The sequence below is a fragment of the Epinephelus moara genome, chromosome 14 (assembly GCF_006386435.1).
Source record: "Epinephelus moara isolate mb chromosome 14, YSFRI_EMoa_1.0, whole genome shotgun sequence".
In the NCBI taxonomy this organism is placed as follows: domain Eukaryota; kingdom Metazoa; phylum Chordata; class Actinopteri; order Perciformes; family Serranidae; genus Epinephelus; species Epinephelus moara.
Genome location: NC_065519.1, coordinates 24,888,938 through 24,902,884, shown reverse-complemented (window position 1 = coordinate 24,902,884; position 13,947 = coordinate 24,888,938). Strand labels below are relative to the sequence as shown.

Below are 13,947 nucleotides of genomic sequence, written 5' to 3'. Positions count from 1 at the left end.
TTTACCTCCACATTGACTGACACTCGCTAATTGCTCGACTAGAATCCACCACTGTTTTTTTTTTCCTTTCTTTTTTCCCTTTTTTGATTTATGTTTGTTTTTGTACAGCCGAGCTGCAATTCAAATGCAAATGAACGAGAACGGGAGAGGTGTTTTTGGAACGGTTAGGACAATCATAATGGCTCAGAAAAAAAGAGGGCCGGTAGTTAGCGGCACAGCACCCTAGGGGCCTCATTTAGCTGCCATTTGTTAGGAAATGCCGCTACATTTGTTCCTGGATACAGACTTCACAGACAGAGAGAGAGAGAAAGAGAAAACACCAAAAAAAAAAAAATGTCAAAGTCGAGCTCGCCAACACGCTGCTATTGTTCCTCCGTGCTTTAGCAAAAGTCATGTGGGTGTAGACCAGTTTGGGTGGATGTCCTCTTTAACTGCGAGCCAGAGCAATTGAAGTGAATGGGCGGATGGGGGTGGTGGTGACAGGGACTTGCGAAGAGTGTGTGAAGTGAAGATGGTACAAAGACTGGCTCTTATTTGATTAGCCTGTGTAGAGGAATGAGAATGAAAGCCCTGGCAACGGCATGTGCAGCTAACACTGTCAGCTACATCTGACATCATCCCTAAGGGATGGCCTGCACACATACCAGTGTGTGTTTGTCTGTGCATGCCCATTTCTCTCTGTCTGCATGTGTGTTTTTTTGTGTGTTTCTCTTTATACGGCTAAGAGTGAATGCTTGCATGTGGCTGTGTATGTGTGTGTGTACAGGCTGTGTGTGAGAGTGTGTCCTGTGTTGGAGCTCTGGTCCTCTCTTGTAGTCTCTTTGTGCTAAAGGTCAGGGGGATTGCTGAGATAGAATCCAATCTGAAGGACACAGCACTAGAACAGGCCCTGCTACAAATGGGCCTATTAAGATAGGCTGGACACACACACACACACACAGACACACACACTCGCATACCTCACAGATATATAGGCATATACACACACAGGCATCCTTGCATACACCTATGCACATACAGCAGCTGTTCCTATTGTAATGGTCACCTTTCCCGTGATGATAATAATAGACTGTACTCTGGAATAAATGCCCATCATTTACATGGAGTCCAACCGACACTCTGATTTAAAAGGCAGTTGCAGGAGACGAAAGTAGGTCTGCCCTATAATATATTTAAAGCATATCTGACATAATCAGAATGTAACTGCGATGTTTTCCAAATATTCTGAAATGGATCAAAAGATGTAAGTGTCAAGAAAAACATGAAAGACAAGCACATCATAACCAAATGTTGATTTGTCACATTTTTCAGAACACGGTGTAGCTCGCTCTCACTGCTGATTGTTGCTTTAATTATGGTTCAGTCAGTCTGATTGGTGTGAGCATGTGTGCGTATCTGCAAGTCTGAACCAACGCGTGTGTGAACGCCGGGTGTTGAATATGGATGTGTGCCCCCCCTCCCTCCCCACACCACCACCGCCGCCGCCGCCGCCGCCTCTCCCTGATGCATAGAAGCTTTTTGAACATGTCTGTTAGTGTTTTCTTTTTTAAAGGTTGGTCGTCTATAAGCAGTTGGGCCGAATGAAAGTTAAAGAGGCTGCCTTCAGCGGTAATTAACGGCACAGAGCAGTGCATACACATATAAATAAAGACAGTCAGACACAGCAGGTAACACACTCACTCACTTCTTACCTCTGTCTGACCCTTCTGTCATCTTTTCCCGGTGAATGACCCAGTATATCTGAGTGTGTGTGCGCTTCTCAGGGTCTTTCCCAGTGGACATCAGAGGCTTTCTGTCCTTGGGGTAATGTGCTAAAGGGTGGTGGTCAAATGCACTGGCTTTATGTTGTGTGTGTGTGCATGTGTGTGTGTATGGTTAGGCAGTGGGTTTAGGGGGTGGGGGGGACGCAATTAAGCTTAATTTTTAATGAATATTAATGGCATTAGCGTCAGATTTTGTGGAGATGTGCATCTGCCAAGGTGCAGGGGAAAAGGGGGGATGACTAATTCATTTGGTAGTCATGAGGAGAACGGCTGGAGACAGGAAGGGATGGGGGAAGAGAGGGGTGGAGATGGAGAAATGAAGGTGGGATGGAAAGGTAAAGTGGGAGAGATAGAGGAAAGAGTGATGGGTTAAAAGACAGTGATGAGGATGTGGAGAAAGGAAGAGACTGATAAGGAGAGGGGATAGACACCGAAAAAGAGGAGGTTGGGTCATGCAGAGTGAGGGAGCAGTTAAGAGAGGAGAGAGTGGATGTTGAGGGAAGGTTAGAGCAGAGAAAATAAATAAATGTAATTAGGACAAAAGGTAGGAAAAGCACAGCCGACACAGAAAAGAACAGACGATGTGAGGAGAAGCTGCTGAGAAATTCATTCGACCTCTGTGATAAAGCGAGAGCCGGCGTGTGACGAAAACACTGACATCTGCACACAAAGTTTATAAAAGCAATATCGCCCAGAGCAGACAAAGGCGGTGGGAAAAGGGATTAAAAAGCAAGCATGTTAAATTTTTCAAAAATAATGCTGAAGTATAGTTTGAAGTAACCCACATCTTTTTCTCACTGTTAAAAAAAAGGGGGAGATCGAGACAGATGTCAGCCAAAATCAGCTTAACGTAATGACTGTGAATTTTTGCTCCTGCTGCTTTCTGTTTTTGTCAAGTGGCGGCATCAAATGCGCTTGCTCGCTGTCATGACAGTTTCATCGCCTGTTTTCCGAGGCAATCAAACTCATACAAGCAAAGCGAAGCAACATTTCACCTTGCTCCCTGCTTGAATGTAGAGGTAGAAAGAGTGCAGTGCAACCAACCAAAAAGGCTCAGTACAACATTCTTAAATTAGGTGTGAGTCAAAAAGAAAGGAAGTGTCAAATTGGTTGTATGTCACGGTTGGAATTATTACTGTTTGTGGCGGCATTGCGGCCCAGATTTTCTTTAAACTAAAAAGAACTTCAATGCTAGCTCCCGGGAGGTCATGTTCCATAGCACAACTCGACCTCTGACCTCGTGTTTCTCTTCAACAAAGTCTAACATCACGCTGACACAGTGCAAAAGATTAAATCACAAACCAGACTGACTACTTTTTGAAAGTGGTATGTGCGAGTCTCATATTCCAAACGGCCGTCAGCGTGCAACATCGACACGTTCCTGCTTTCCGAACATTTCACACTACGGCCGACTCCCGTTCCTGAGTGGCTGGGATTAACACGGTGCTGCAATATTGATTTGCGTCCGCATAAAGCCTCTCCGGCTCTATATATTACACCACATTCAGCAGTCATCTATTCAATCAAATCTAATATTACACTGCCTCTCCACACAGCTGTCTAATAGCATTTAACTCACAGTTTGATTCCTGCATTCCCTCATGTACTTCAAACGCTTGCCTTCAATATCCTTCATTCGTTTCTACTATGCCAAGAAGAAGTCTTTTGAAAAGCACGGAGGATGAATGAGCGTGTCTGTGTGTGTGCGCGTATGTGTGTGTGTGTGGAGACAGGATTAGCTGTGGCCTAAGGCTTAAGGTATGGAGTGGAGTGTATTTTAGAAGCTTCTAAATTAGCTGGGAAATGGGATTTTGAGACAATGGACTGGAAAAAACTCAAATGAAAGGATGCACTCGCAGCACTCCTTCATTTGCCTCTGATGTTCTCTTGCGCTCGCTTCTTCTACTCTTTTTTTTCCACCGTTATTTCTCTCTCTTCCCCTCCCCTCTGTCTCTCCCCGTGCTTTCCTGCCTCCTTTTCGCCTTCTCTCTTTTGCATCTCACCTTCTGTGTTTCTCTGTCAGCATCTGCCCTCCCTCCTCCCAGTCTCTGCTTCTGTCTCTCTCACCCTCTCTGTCCATATTACAGTTGACAGTGATGATGTAAGAACGTGAGTGTAAACAGTAGTATGAGGCTAACCTCACTTTGACCCACTTAAAACGGAAATCCCCTCGAGTACACACACGCACACACACACACACACACACACACACACACACACTCACTACAGACTCATATGCCTGAGTAAATATTGGACTTGGGTCAGCAGCCACTCTTCTGTTCTCATTTCACTGTGTGAGCAACTGTCTGTCCATGTGTGCATTTTCATCTGTGAACTGAACTGTGTGCACGTGTGAGTGTGTGTGTCCACCTATCAGAGAGCCACCGCACATGTACTCGCCTCCCGCCCCTCCTTCCCCCCCTTCCCCGGGCCTTTATTTACCTGTGGAGATGTATTTGTGTCTAAGCCTGGTTTCTGCTTCAAACGAGGCACTTCCGACCATGTAATAAAAGCCTGACGTTTGGCGTGCGTCCAGGCTCCCATTGATAAACACAGGGGGGCTGTGCATACAAACACAGGGCCTGCCCAGGGCCCTGACAAGGAAACCAGCGTGGCTTTGTTTTTAAAATGGCACCTCTGTTCTGTGCTGCTATCCTGTTGTTAAGTGTCTCTTTGCACCCACCCACTTATGGGGTGATAATGTGATCCAGTGATTGAACCACATCTGGGTGAGCAGGGTTTCCCTCTGGCTTTTAGACGCGGTATCTGGGGTTTAGGTTATGACCGAAATAAGAGAGATATTGTGCCAAGATTGCGGCTTGGTGTTCCACTTATTTATGTGATTGTAATTTGAATAAAAATGAAAACACAGTAAGCTTTATTTATTCAGAGAGTCAAATGGAAATCAAGATGTCTTTTACAAGAGGGATCAGGAAATAAGTCACACATATGGAACATTACAATGAGACAATTCAGCTGCACAAAGTGCCATCACACATAAATACACTTGTTACAATAGTTGCAAATATTATTAAGAATTTCAGGAAGTAGAAATGAAGGATTATGTTGTATTTTTTCACATATATTTTCACCTACTGTAAACATTTAACCCTTATTGCGTTACATCACCAGATCGACATCATAATATGCAGCTTTTTGAAGATATTGGTCATGTAATACAATTTCTTTTTTGCCAAAATCCAGTTACTTCTACTTAATGACAAACTGTGCACATATAGTAATCCATTGTGCACTAGTACTACCACACAGCTCTGTGTTTATGGAGTATTTTACAGTGGCTTAGAATACGCCACAGCCAATTATAATCACCGACTGGAACTAGCAGTTTTATAATTTTTATTCAAGAATGACATCGCAAATTTTTGGAACATTTCATAACGTGTTTTCTCTCTCTCTCTCTGCTCCATGTTTTGATCCATGTGCCAGCCAGAAATATGAACTGTGGAAGCAGGACACTCCCATAATGCCACTGTAATTTTACATGTTGCTGACATGCCTTTATTCAACTATAAGCTCACAAAACTAAAATCATGATCATGGTTTATCCTAAATTACATGAGGGCTCAGTGAATAAAAATGATCCTTATTGAAACATATGAGACAAATAAGCTGTTGGAGCATATTCAGGGACCTTACACCAAAAAATGACACTGCAGGACCAGATTTCGGAGCACTGCTAACAATACAAGAGTGAGGAGTTGCATGAGATGTATTTGTGTCCACCACATGCCTACACAGATAGAATAATTCACATTTCAGGAAACATTTGGATTTTTCCTATATTTTTAGAATAAGTGCTTCAGTAATTTAATTGGCTAATAATTGAAATGTGGATTTGAAGGGACTACTCTAGGGCATTTAAGGTCATTAAATTACCTTTTCTCAATAATGGATGAACGAATACATTAACTTTTTGTCTCTGTGTGTGCACAGCTGCTAAGGCAGCATGCAAATGTGCGTAGAGTAACTTTACAGGTAGAGTGTGTGTAAAACCTTATATCGGATTTCATAAAGAATGTACAAAAGTACCGAATTGGTGTCATTCACCCTGGAAGCACAAATTACGACACATTTAATGCTCTAATAATAGATCCATTTCACATGATACATCTCTCGCTGTGAAGGATAATCTTCAGCTATAAAATTATATCACCTAGCTGACAGGGATATTGCCCACCTACTACAGTATAATCACACAACAGATAAGAAATCAAACTGAGGGGAAAAATGGATTTTGAAAGTAAAAGCCCGAACACACCCTGATCGCGTGTGTGTGTATAACGTAAATGTGCGGCTGCTTGTGTACGTATGTTGTGTCTGGTTGTGTGTTCAAGCACTCGTGTGTGATCTCTCACCGAGTCTCGCCGATCAGTTATCACTAATCCTTCCACACAGAGCTCTTTAATAAGTTGCCATTGTGCTGCCGACGCTTAACATGATGGAGGAACGACCTCCGCGGTGAATGAAAAGAAGAGGGAGAGGGAAGGAGGGAGAGATACAGAGGGAGGGAGAGGGAGAGGGCAACACCTCCGACAATGGGGAGAAAATTGGTTTACACTAGATAGGCTTGTGATTACAGAGGGAAAGAAAATGACTTAGATTGAACAATAGGACTGAGTGTGTGTATTGGCGTGTGTTTATAAGTGTGTGTGTGTGTGTGTGTGTGTGTGTGTGTGTGTATGCGTGTGTGTGCATGTACATGTATGTTTGTGTGTGTGTATTGCTTACCGTGCCTCTCAGTGTTGTGACATGATCTAACTGGGAATCAGGGTCTTTATTACAGCCCTTTAAACCTGAGACACCTTCAGCGGTCCAGCTGACTCTCGACCTCTGTAACACATTTAGACAATACTTATCATAACAGAAGAGTGTTGCTGACATACCAAGTCTTTAGAATGAGAGGGGACAATTTCAAATCCAAGGATACTGCATCTTTGAATCTATATCACGACCAGTATTTGGAAGGAAAAATGTATTGATGCATGTTTCTTTCATGCACATAAATGCACTTTACTTAAGCCAGAATCCTTCAAATTTGTATATAAAAGACCTACAGCGAATATGACCTGAAGTCAGTTAAACCATGAACTTATTATTCTTAACATTTTCATAGAGAGAGGACACTGTAATGACAATGTTTTTAAATTACCTGCAGCACTTTTTACGGCATTGTATTCTGTAATTATCTTTTTTTCCCCCTCATAACTGCCAAAACACATGATATACAGTATTTGTAATATCCTCAATTAGAATCCCCTTCAGAGCTTAAAAAATATTGGCAATGCACTGTCAAATAAATCCTTTTAATTTATCGATCATATATGTAAATGACCTCTCTGTCTTTATTTCTAGGAGGCACAGCAGGAGACGTACGGCACCAGAGGTCCGGCTACAGGGAACTCTGGGAAGGCCAACAATGAGGATGGCATCTCCCAGGACCGCCCGTCCAGTCTGCCGGTGAGTGAGTCAAAAGTTACACCCCTAGGTGTAACAATAAGATATCGTATAGATTCTTAAGACAGTGATACTTGCTGATATCACGAGGTCTGCCATGATACAATTTCAATTCAATTCAGGGGGCCTGCGATTGATATTAGACGATGTCATATACCCATTTAACACAATCTCTCACATGCTTTTGGCCATTAAAAAAAACATCAACACATAAATAATTGTAACTGGTGAAGTGTAGTAAGTTTACTTTAACTTTACTCCACTTACACACATAAACATGGCTTACTACTATAAACATTCAACAGCAGTGTTACATTCGGCTCAGTATAACTGTCAAGGTTCACAGACAAAACAGTTGATTTTTGCTAGTCACCATTATTAGCTTAAGCCTATGGCATTTTACATTGCATAAAACATTGCATAGAAGTTTGTTTGTTTTTTGGGCTGCTTGCAATTGTCAGTGGAAATGGTGACAGAGACATACCATTGGAATTTCAAAATAAAGGTGTATTTTAAAGATTATGCTATAGATTGATGTTTTTACTTTGCATCGATAGTAGTGGATTGTTGGTTGTTGAGTTGATGCGCCCACCCAGCTGGATGGGTCATTACCCCTTTGAGTGATAGACAGTTCTGCCCACCAAAGTATCACCAAGTTTGACACATACAAACTTGCACATTAGGGAAAGCATTCTGTGTGTGTGTGTGTGTGTGTGTGTGTGTGTGTGTGTGTGTGTGTGTGTGTGTGTGTGTGAGAGGGTCCTTTGTCGTAATAGACACCAAAACACACTGTCAAGCCTCAAAGTAACATTTGTCCGTGTCTTCTTCCACTTCCTGTATTTTTACAGTGTACTGTCTAACATTCAGTTGTAAGCCTCCGTTCATCCCGTGACACGCCTCCTTGTCTCACGCCCCATGGGAGACATGGATCTGACTGCTCGTTTCAGAGCTCATGTCTGTGTTTTGACTGGCATCCATGCCGATGGCAAAAAGGCCACATGCATCAGCCCGTGGCCTAAGCGCCATGCACTCACTCACACATACACCCACATGCGCAGGAAAGCATATGCACGGACACAGACATTCCCGCTAATGCACGCAGTCACACATGCAAACCCACACGCATTTGGCATTTGGGCGAGCAAAAAATCGTTAAGCAGGTTGACTGGAGGAGTAATTGAGAAGAAATGGCGAGGCCAGGCTGATCTATGAGGGGAGAGAGATGTGGGCTGCTCCAGTTTTTTGGCTAAACTAATCGTTTTTTACTCAATATAATTTCTCCCCTCACAGCTCCTCAGCACTTTCAAGAATAGAATAAATAGACATTTGCAAATGGTCGCAAATATTGGCACTGCTTGAGGTGTGTGCCGTTTAATTTACCAGATACTTTGGAGCTGCCTCGGGAGTGGAGGAATAAACTGCAAGGAAAGCTAAATTAAGTGTATGAACTCAAATTAAGCCATACTATTTTCCAAGGAGTGATACTTTTAAAGTCTGTGTTCATTGGTCGTGAACTGACTCTTCCTTGATTGAAATCAGCGGCTGATTTATCTGTCAGTTTTTCAAGTGATTCCTGCTCCTCTTTCTCATGTGCACACACACAGCCACTCTTTCTATCTCTTTCTCAGTTTTTTCCTCCATAACATACTAGTAGTATGTCAGCTGCTTTATCTTGGCATTTTTTTCTCCCTTTTTTCTTTCGTTTTCATTCTCCCACACTCTTTACCCCCCTTCCCTCTTCATCTCTGTCTTTTCCTCTAAAGTAGCATCATGAAAGCTTTTTTTTTTCACCCTCGTGCTATAATGAGAAATGGCCTTGATGTATCAGTGTGTGAATCCGGAGCGAGAGAGCAAGGCGAGGCGAGGAGCCACTGCAGTCGCGGGGGCCGATCTATTTGAACCACCACCGATATCACCCCATATTCCCTCACCACTTTAATCCTGGCGTTTTACCCCTTGGGTTCTCCGTGTGTTTTCACATCCCATCCAAAGCGCATGGCTCGCCGAGATCCTAATCGGCGGCAAGTTTTGATGAGAGCGAGAGACACAGAGAGGGAGAGATGGATAGATAGAAGAGGAGAGAGAGAGAGAGAAGGAGAGAGAATTCGCTCGGCATTTGCCAGGCTCTTCCAGCAAGCTGTCACGGCAGAGATGTAACCGTTTTTTTCCTCTCTCCCCCTCTCTCTTTCTCACTCTCTCGCCGGCGTTTGATGTCAGATCTAAAGCTGCTGTCATCTTTTTTTCCCCCTTTCTCTCTGTCAGGAGGGAGGGAGCGCGGGTCGGCAAAGTGTCATGTTGTTGTTTTGGGACGAGTCTGCTGTGTGATGTGGCGGGATTTTTGAAGGGAGACCAAAGGGAAAAAGAGCTTTAGTAACTTACCACAAATGCAAGTCACAGTGCCCCATGGGTCTTTTAAAATGTAATGTATTGGAGATACAGCATGCCTTGCATCGCATATCATTGTACAGTATCTGTGTCGTTAACGCTGCAGTTAATATAAAATCACCATCACTTAAATGCTCCAATTATAAAAATAAATGCTCAGCACTAGCTTGCTAGTGTAGCATTAGCATTAGTGGTAGCATTTCTATGCAGCTTGGGCTCTGACCTTAATGTTCTTGTGGTTGAGGCTGGCATTCATATTGAATTGTGTTGCTTTTCTATCACAGTGGTTCTCAGTATTAATGAATGAATGAGTGAGTGGTGTTTTCATGGAATTTCTTACAGGTTTAACAGCTTTGGTCTCACCTCTTGGTGTCAGAAGTTACTTTACTGTTTATCAGTGCCTTTTCAGTGTGTCATTTTAAACTGACCTGGCATTTAATCACCTGATTTTCAGTATAGTGTTAGCATCAGGGTGAGTAAAGCAAATCTACCAGCTACCAGCATTTGGCTAGTGAATGGTGCTAATTTTGTACCCCGATTAGCCTTACAGTAACTCAACAGTTTTTCTCTCACGGTATTTTCTGCCTCTTTAGACTTGCTGAGGTCTAGCTGAGCCTGTTCTTCCAGTTCCACAAAATAGTGAAGTCAGCAGCCAAAGCAAAGATCATCTATTGAGAAGATGAACCAATCGATAGTGAAACTTTTAAGAAAAGTTGCCAGTTGCTCCCAAATATTCTCTCCCACTTGTAGTTGCACTTCACACAGTGAGAGTAAGAAAAATACAGGGATGTAAATGTTAGATAAAGATGAAACCAACTGTTCTTTTTTTTATTTTTGTTTGTACATATGCAGTTTGTATCTCCAACCAAAGGCCGTAAGTTTTGACAAAACTTTTTCATTCTGTCTGTTTATTTTTTCCCCTTTGGATGCGAAACAGATCAATGTTTGGATTGCACAGAAATTTGAAAGAATGATGCGTCTCTTTGTCGCCATTTTTAAAATTACCCCGATTCTTCACGACAGGCGTAGCAACAAATGGTGACATGTTATGTCGGTTCCAGAGCTAGACCTCATGATTGGCTCGGGCTGACGTGTGACTGCTTTGTGGTTATTTCCTGCTGCATATGGTGGTGACGTTTCTAGTATACGTTAACAGAGGCAGAGTGAGAGCTCTGTGTTTTCCCCCTCTCTGCAGTGCCCTCAGCACTTTGTATCTTTTGCCTAACACTGCTAAGCAGAGCCAGTTCTTCCAGTGCCACACTGAGGTGAGGAGCCAGGGCTTTCATACCCACTGACNGCGCAGCCTCCCATCCTCTGGGACATGGGAGAGGATGGCCAGCCATGTGGAAAGACAGAGAGAGAGCTGGGGGTGGGAGGGTGAGGTGAGGAAGGGGGGAGGGAGGAGAGGAGGGTTGAAGAGCAGGATGAGAAAGAGAATGAGTAAGAGAGAGAGAGGGCGTGAAGCGGTGAAGTGAAACGTGGTTATCTTTTTGTCACTTGTTCAGGGTGAGGGATGTTGAATTCAGGCTATGGGGTTCCGGCAGCGACATGTTATTCACACTAGCACACACACACACACACACACGCACACACGCACACACACACACACACATAGGCACACGTAGCAAAAATATTTTTGTATGTCTTTCAGTGCTCATTTGCCCCTCCTTGACTTATTTTCCATCAGACAAAAGGGAAAATTCAGAAACACTATCTCTCCCTCGCTGTCTCTTCCCTCTCACTCCTGTCCACCTTGCCCTCCTCTGTTATTCCAAGTGTTAGGTCATGAATGATTGACAGGGCACAGCTGGAGAGGCCTGCTCCCCTCCCCTCTCTCCCTGTCTGCAACCACACTCACATTCACACGGACCTCTTTGCTCACAAACACACACACGCGTCACACACTTTGATACACATTCTGTCCTCTGCGAGCCGTTTTCACACACCGAGTGTGTGTGTGCTCTCTATCAGAGCATGTCAGTCGAGCTGCCTATACAGTATGTGCTCTCACTCCGGCTCTCCCCACTGCTGTGTTTTATTTTAGAGTCCCCAGGCAGGCAGACAGGCCAGCAGGCAGCGCAGAGTAATGTCATCCAGCAGGGTTAGATTCAGCCTCCACATTAGTGCACACAGGGGGGAGGAGAGGAGAGGAGAAAAGGAGGCAGAGGGAGTCAAGAAAGCAGAGAAATGCAAGGGAGATGAACAAGGAAGGAAGAAAGTGGTGGGAGAGACAGGAAAGGAGGTAAAGTAGTGGGGAGGGACCAGTGGAAAGAAAAATATGCCTCTTTTATTGGTTTGGACATATGGTTTAAAATATACAAAGATTACGTAGTGTAGATGCAAATCATTCAGCATATATTTTAGGGGGATCATTCAAATTACACTGACAAAATGCAGCCAAACAGTCATTCTTAATGCATTTCTCATGTAGAAGTGTATAATTTCTGCTTATATCTTTCCATGTATACTTCAGATATGTTTTTGCAGCATGTGGAGAGAGAAAAGGAGGGTAGGTGGGGGAGAGAGGGAGGCACGGAGACTCAGAGACGAGATGTTCTCTGGACCCTGCTGCCTATTCTTAGAACAGACAGCAGCACTGAAGGCCACAGCAGCTCCCTGCCACTGCTATGAACACATTGCGGCTCTGAGAACAGGACAGCTAATCTGAAGCCAGTTTCACACTCTGAGGTATAGGGGAATGCTCCCGGTCACGCCAGTCTTAAACCCGTAGACCCATTCGCTCAAATATGAGTAAGTCACAGTGATTGATTCATTGTCCCTTTATGTGTTGGAAGACCGTATGCGCTCCCCAGGATTCCATAATTTACCATATGATTTGAGATTTCTGTATTAAACTTGCACTATTTCTCACACTGGTACTCCTCAAATTTGCCACCACACACACACACACACACACACACACACACACACACACACACACACACACACACGTAATGCATGTCTCCACCTCTGCCCCGTTCCACCGCAGACCCAGATATCATGACACAGCGAGTCAGAGGACCCTGGCTTCATCTAAAATGCACACGGGCTATTTTTCCGCTTGTATGCCAGCCTGTTTTCATTTGCTCCTCATGAATCATTTAGCGCGCACACACAGTTTCATGTACACGCGTAGTTTTTTTGATCCTCAAGAGCAGGGAACACGTGTTTTTGCCGGGGCCATACCATTTGTTCCCCAACGGCTTGAAAACACAGACATACAGGAAGTGGAATTGATCCGCAGTTAAAATTTCTCTGGGTCTTTCATCTATACACATCACCAGCATCATTTCGAACCTAGAGAATCCACCTGGGATCATATCTGAAACTGTATTCGCAGACACTGTTGTTTTAATTAGGCAGTTTCTAAGTGTTTGTAGCTTGTTTTTAATATTTTAGCAGCTTACACGTCTGCAAAGCCTTGAGAGGAGTGAGGCTTGAGATTAAGTTTGAATTCTGAACACACTTTAGACCGCAGCTCTACATGTCCAGATTGAAATGATGACCACCTGAAAAGAGGCCAGCTACTAGTTGGAGGATCCAAGTTTGAGCCTGCGTGTTGACAAGCATCTGCACCTTTAGCAGGACACTGAATCCCCACCAGCACTCCTCTGCAGCTGACACTGCACTCTCATCCCCTGTGGAGAAGAGACACACCAAAAGAGAATTTCCCTATGGGAATCAATAAAGTATTTTTTGCTTGAAGGCTTTTTAGCTGTATCTTATGGCAAAATTTGATGGCTACACACTGTTCTACCTACTGGGAACTATGCCGGCCAGTGTAGGTTGTTAAAGCAAACTGGTAACACAAGGTTGAGCAGCAGTGGTACAGAGACGGGAGAGAAGCTCCGCAGCTGCGAAGGAGGCCATGTTTATACCCATCCACCCCTGACAGGCTGGCTGACTGAAGCCAAGCACAGCAGAGAGAAGAGACTGTGTGTGCATGCGTGCACGCGCTCTGTCCAAGCACTGCTCTTACACACTTACCTACCCCTGTGCTTACACATGCGTACACCCCCGGTGTGTGACAGGCTTTATGATTTGAGAGTGAGGGGGAAATGGAGAGGGATGAACTTGGTTAAGAAAACACCAGTCTCGTTCCACTGGCGCCTCTCCACCAGCCTCTCCTACAGAGGAGGAGAGGCAGAGGGGGGAGATAAGAGAGGGGGAGGAGGAGGAGGAGAGGGAGCGATGACTGACCCTAGAAGGAGAGAAATGTTTCCCCTCTGCATCTTTTTTTTTTCATCCTTTGCCCAACAGTTCTCCTTCTGTGGCTGGTGGCTTTTGTCAAAGCTTGTTTCTTCTAAGAGATTAGGAAGACTAG

At 44.1% G+C, this 13,947-nt stretch overlaps 1 protein-coding gene across 6 annotated transcripts in view; it reads left to right on the top strand.

The window, feature by feature from the left end:
- The window catches only part of LOC126401041 (AT-rich interactive domain-containing protein 1B-like), a 192,237-nt gene that overhangs the window by 54,499 nt on the left and 123,791 nt on the right, over positions 1 to 13,947 (top strand). For all 6 annotated transcript variants that reach the window (XM_050062087.1, XM_050062089.1, XM_050062088.1 and 3 more), the window contains one exon: positions 7,137 to 7,241. In XM_050062087.1, coding sequence (XP_049918044.1) covers positions 7,137 to 7,241 — 105 coding nt within the window. The remainder of the gene's footprint in view (positions 1 to 7,136; positions 7,242 to 13,947) is intronic.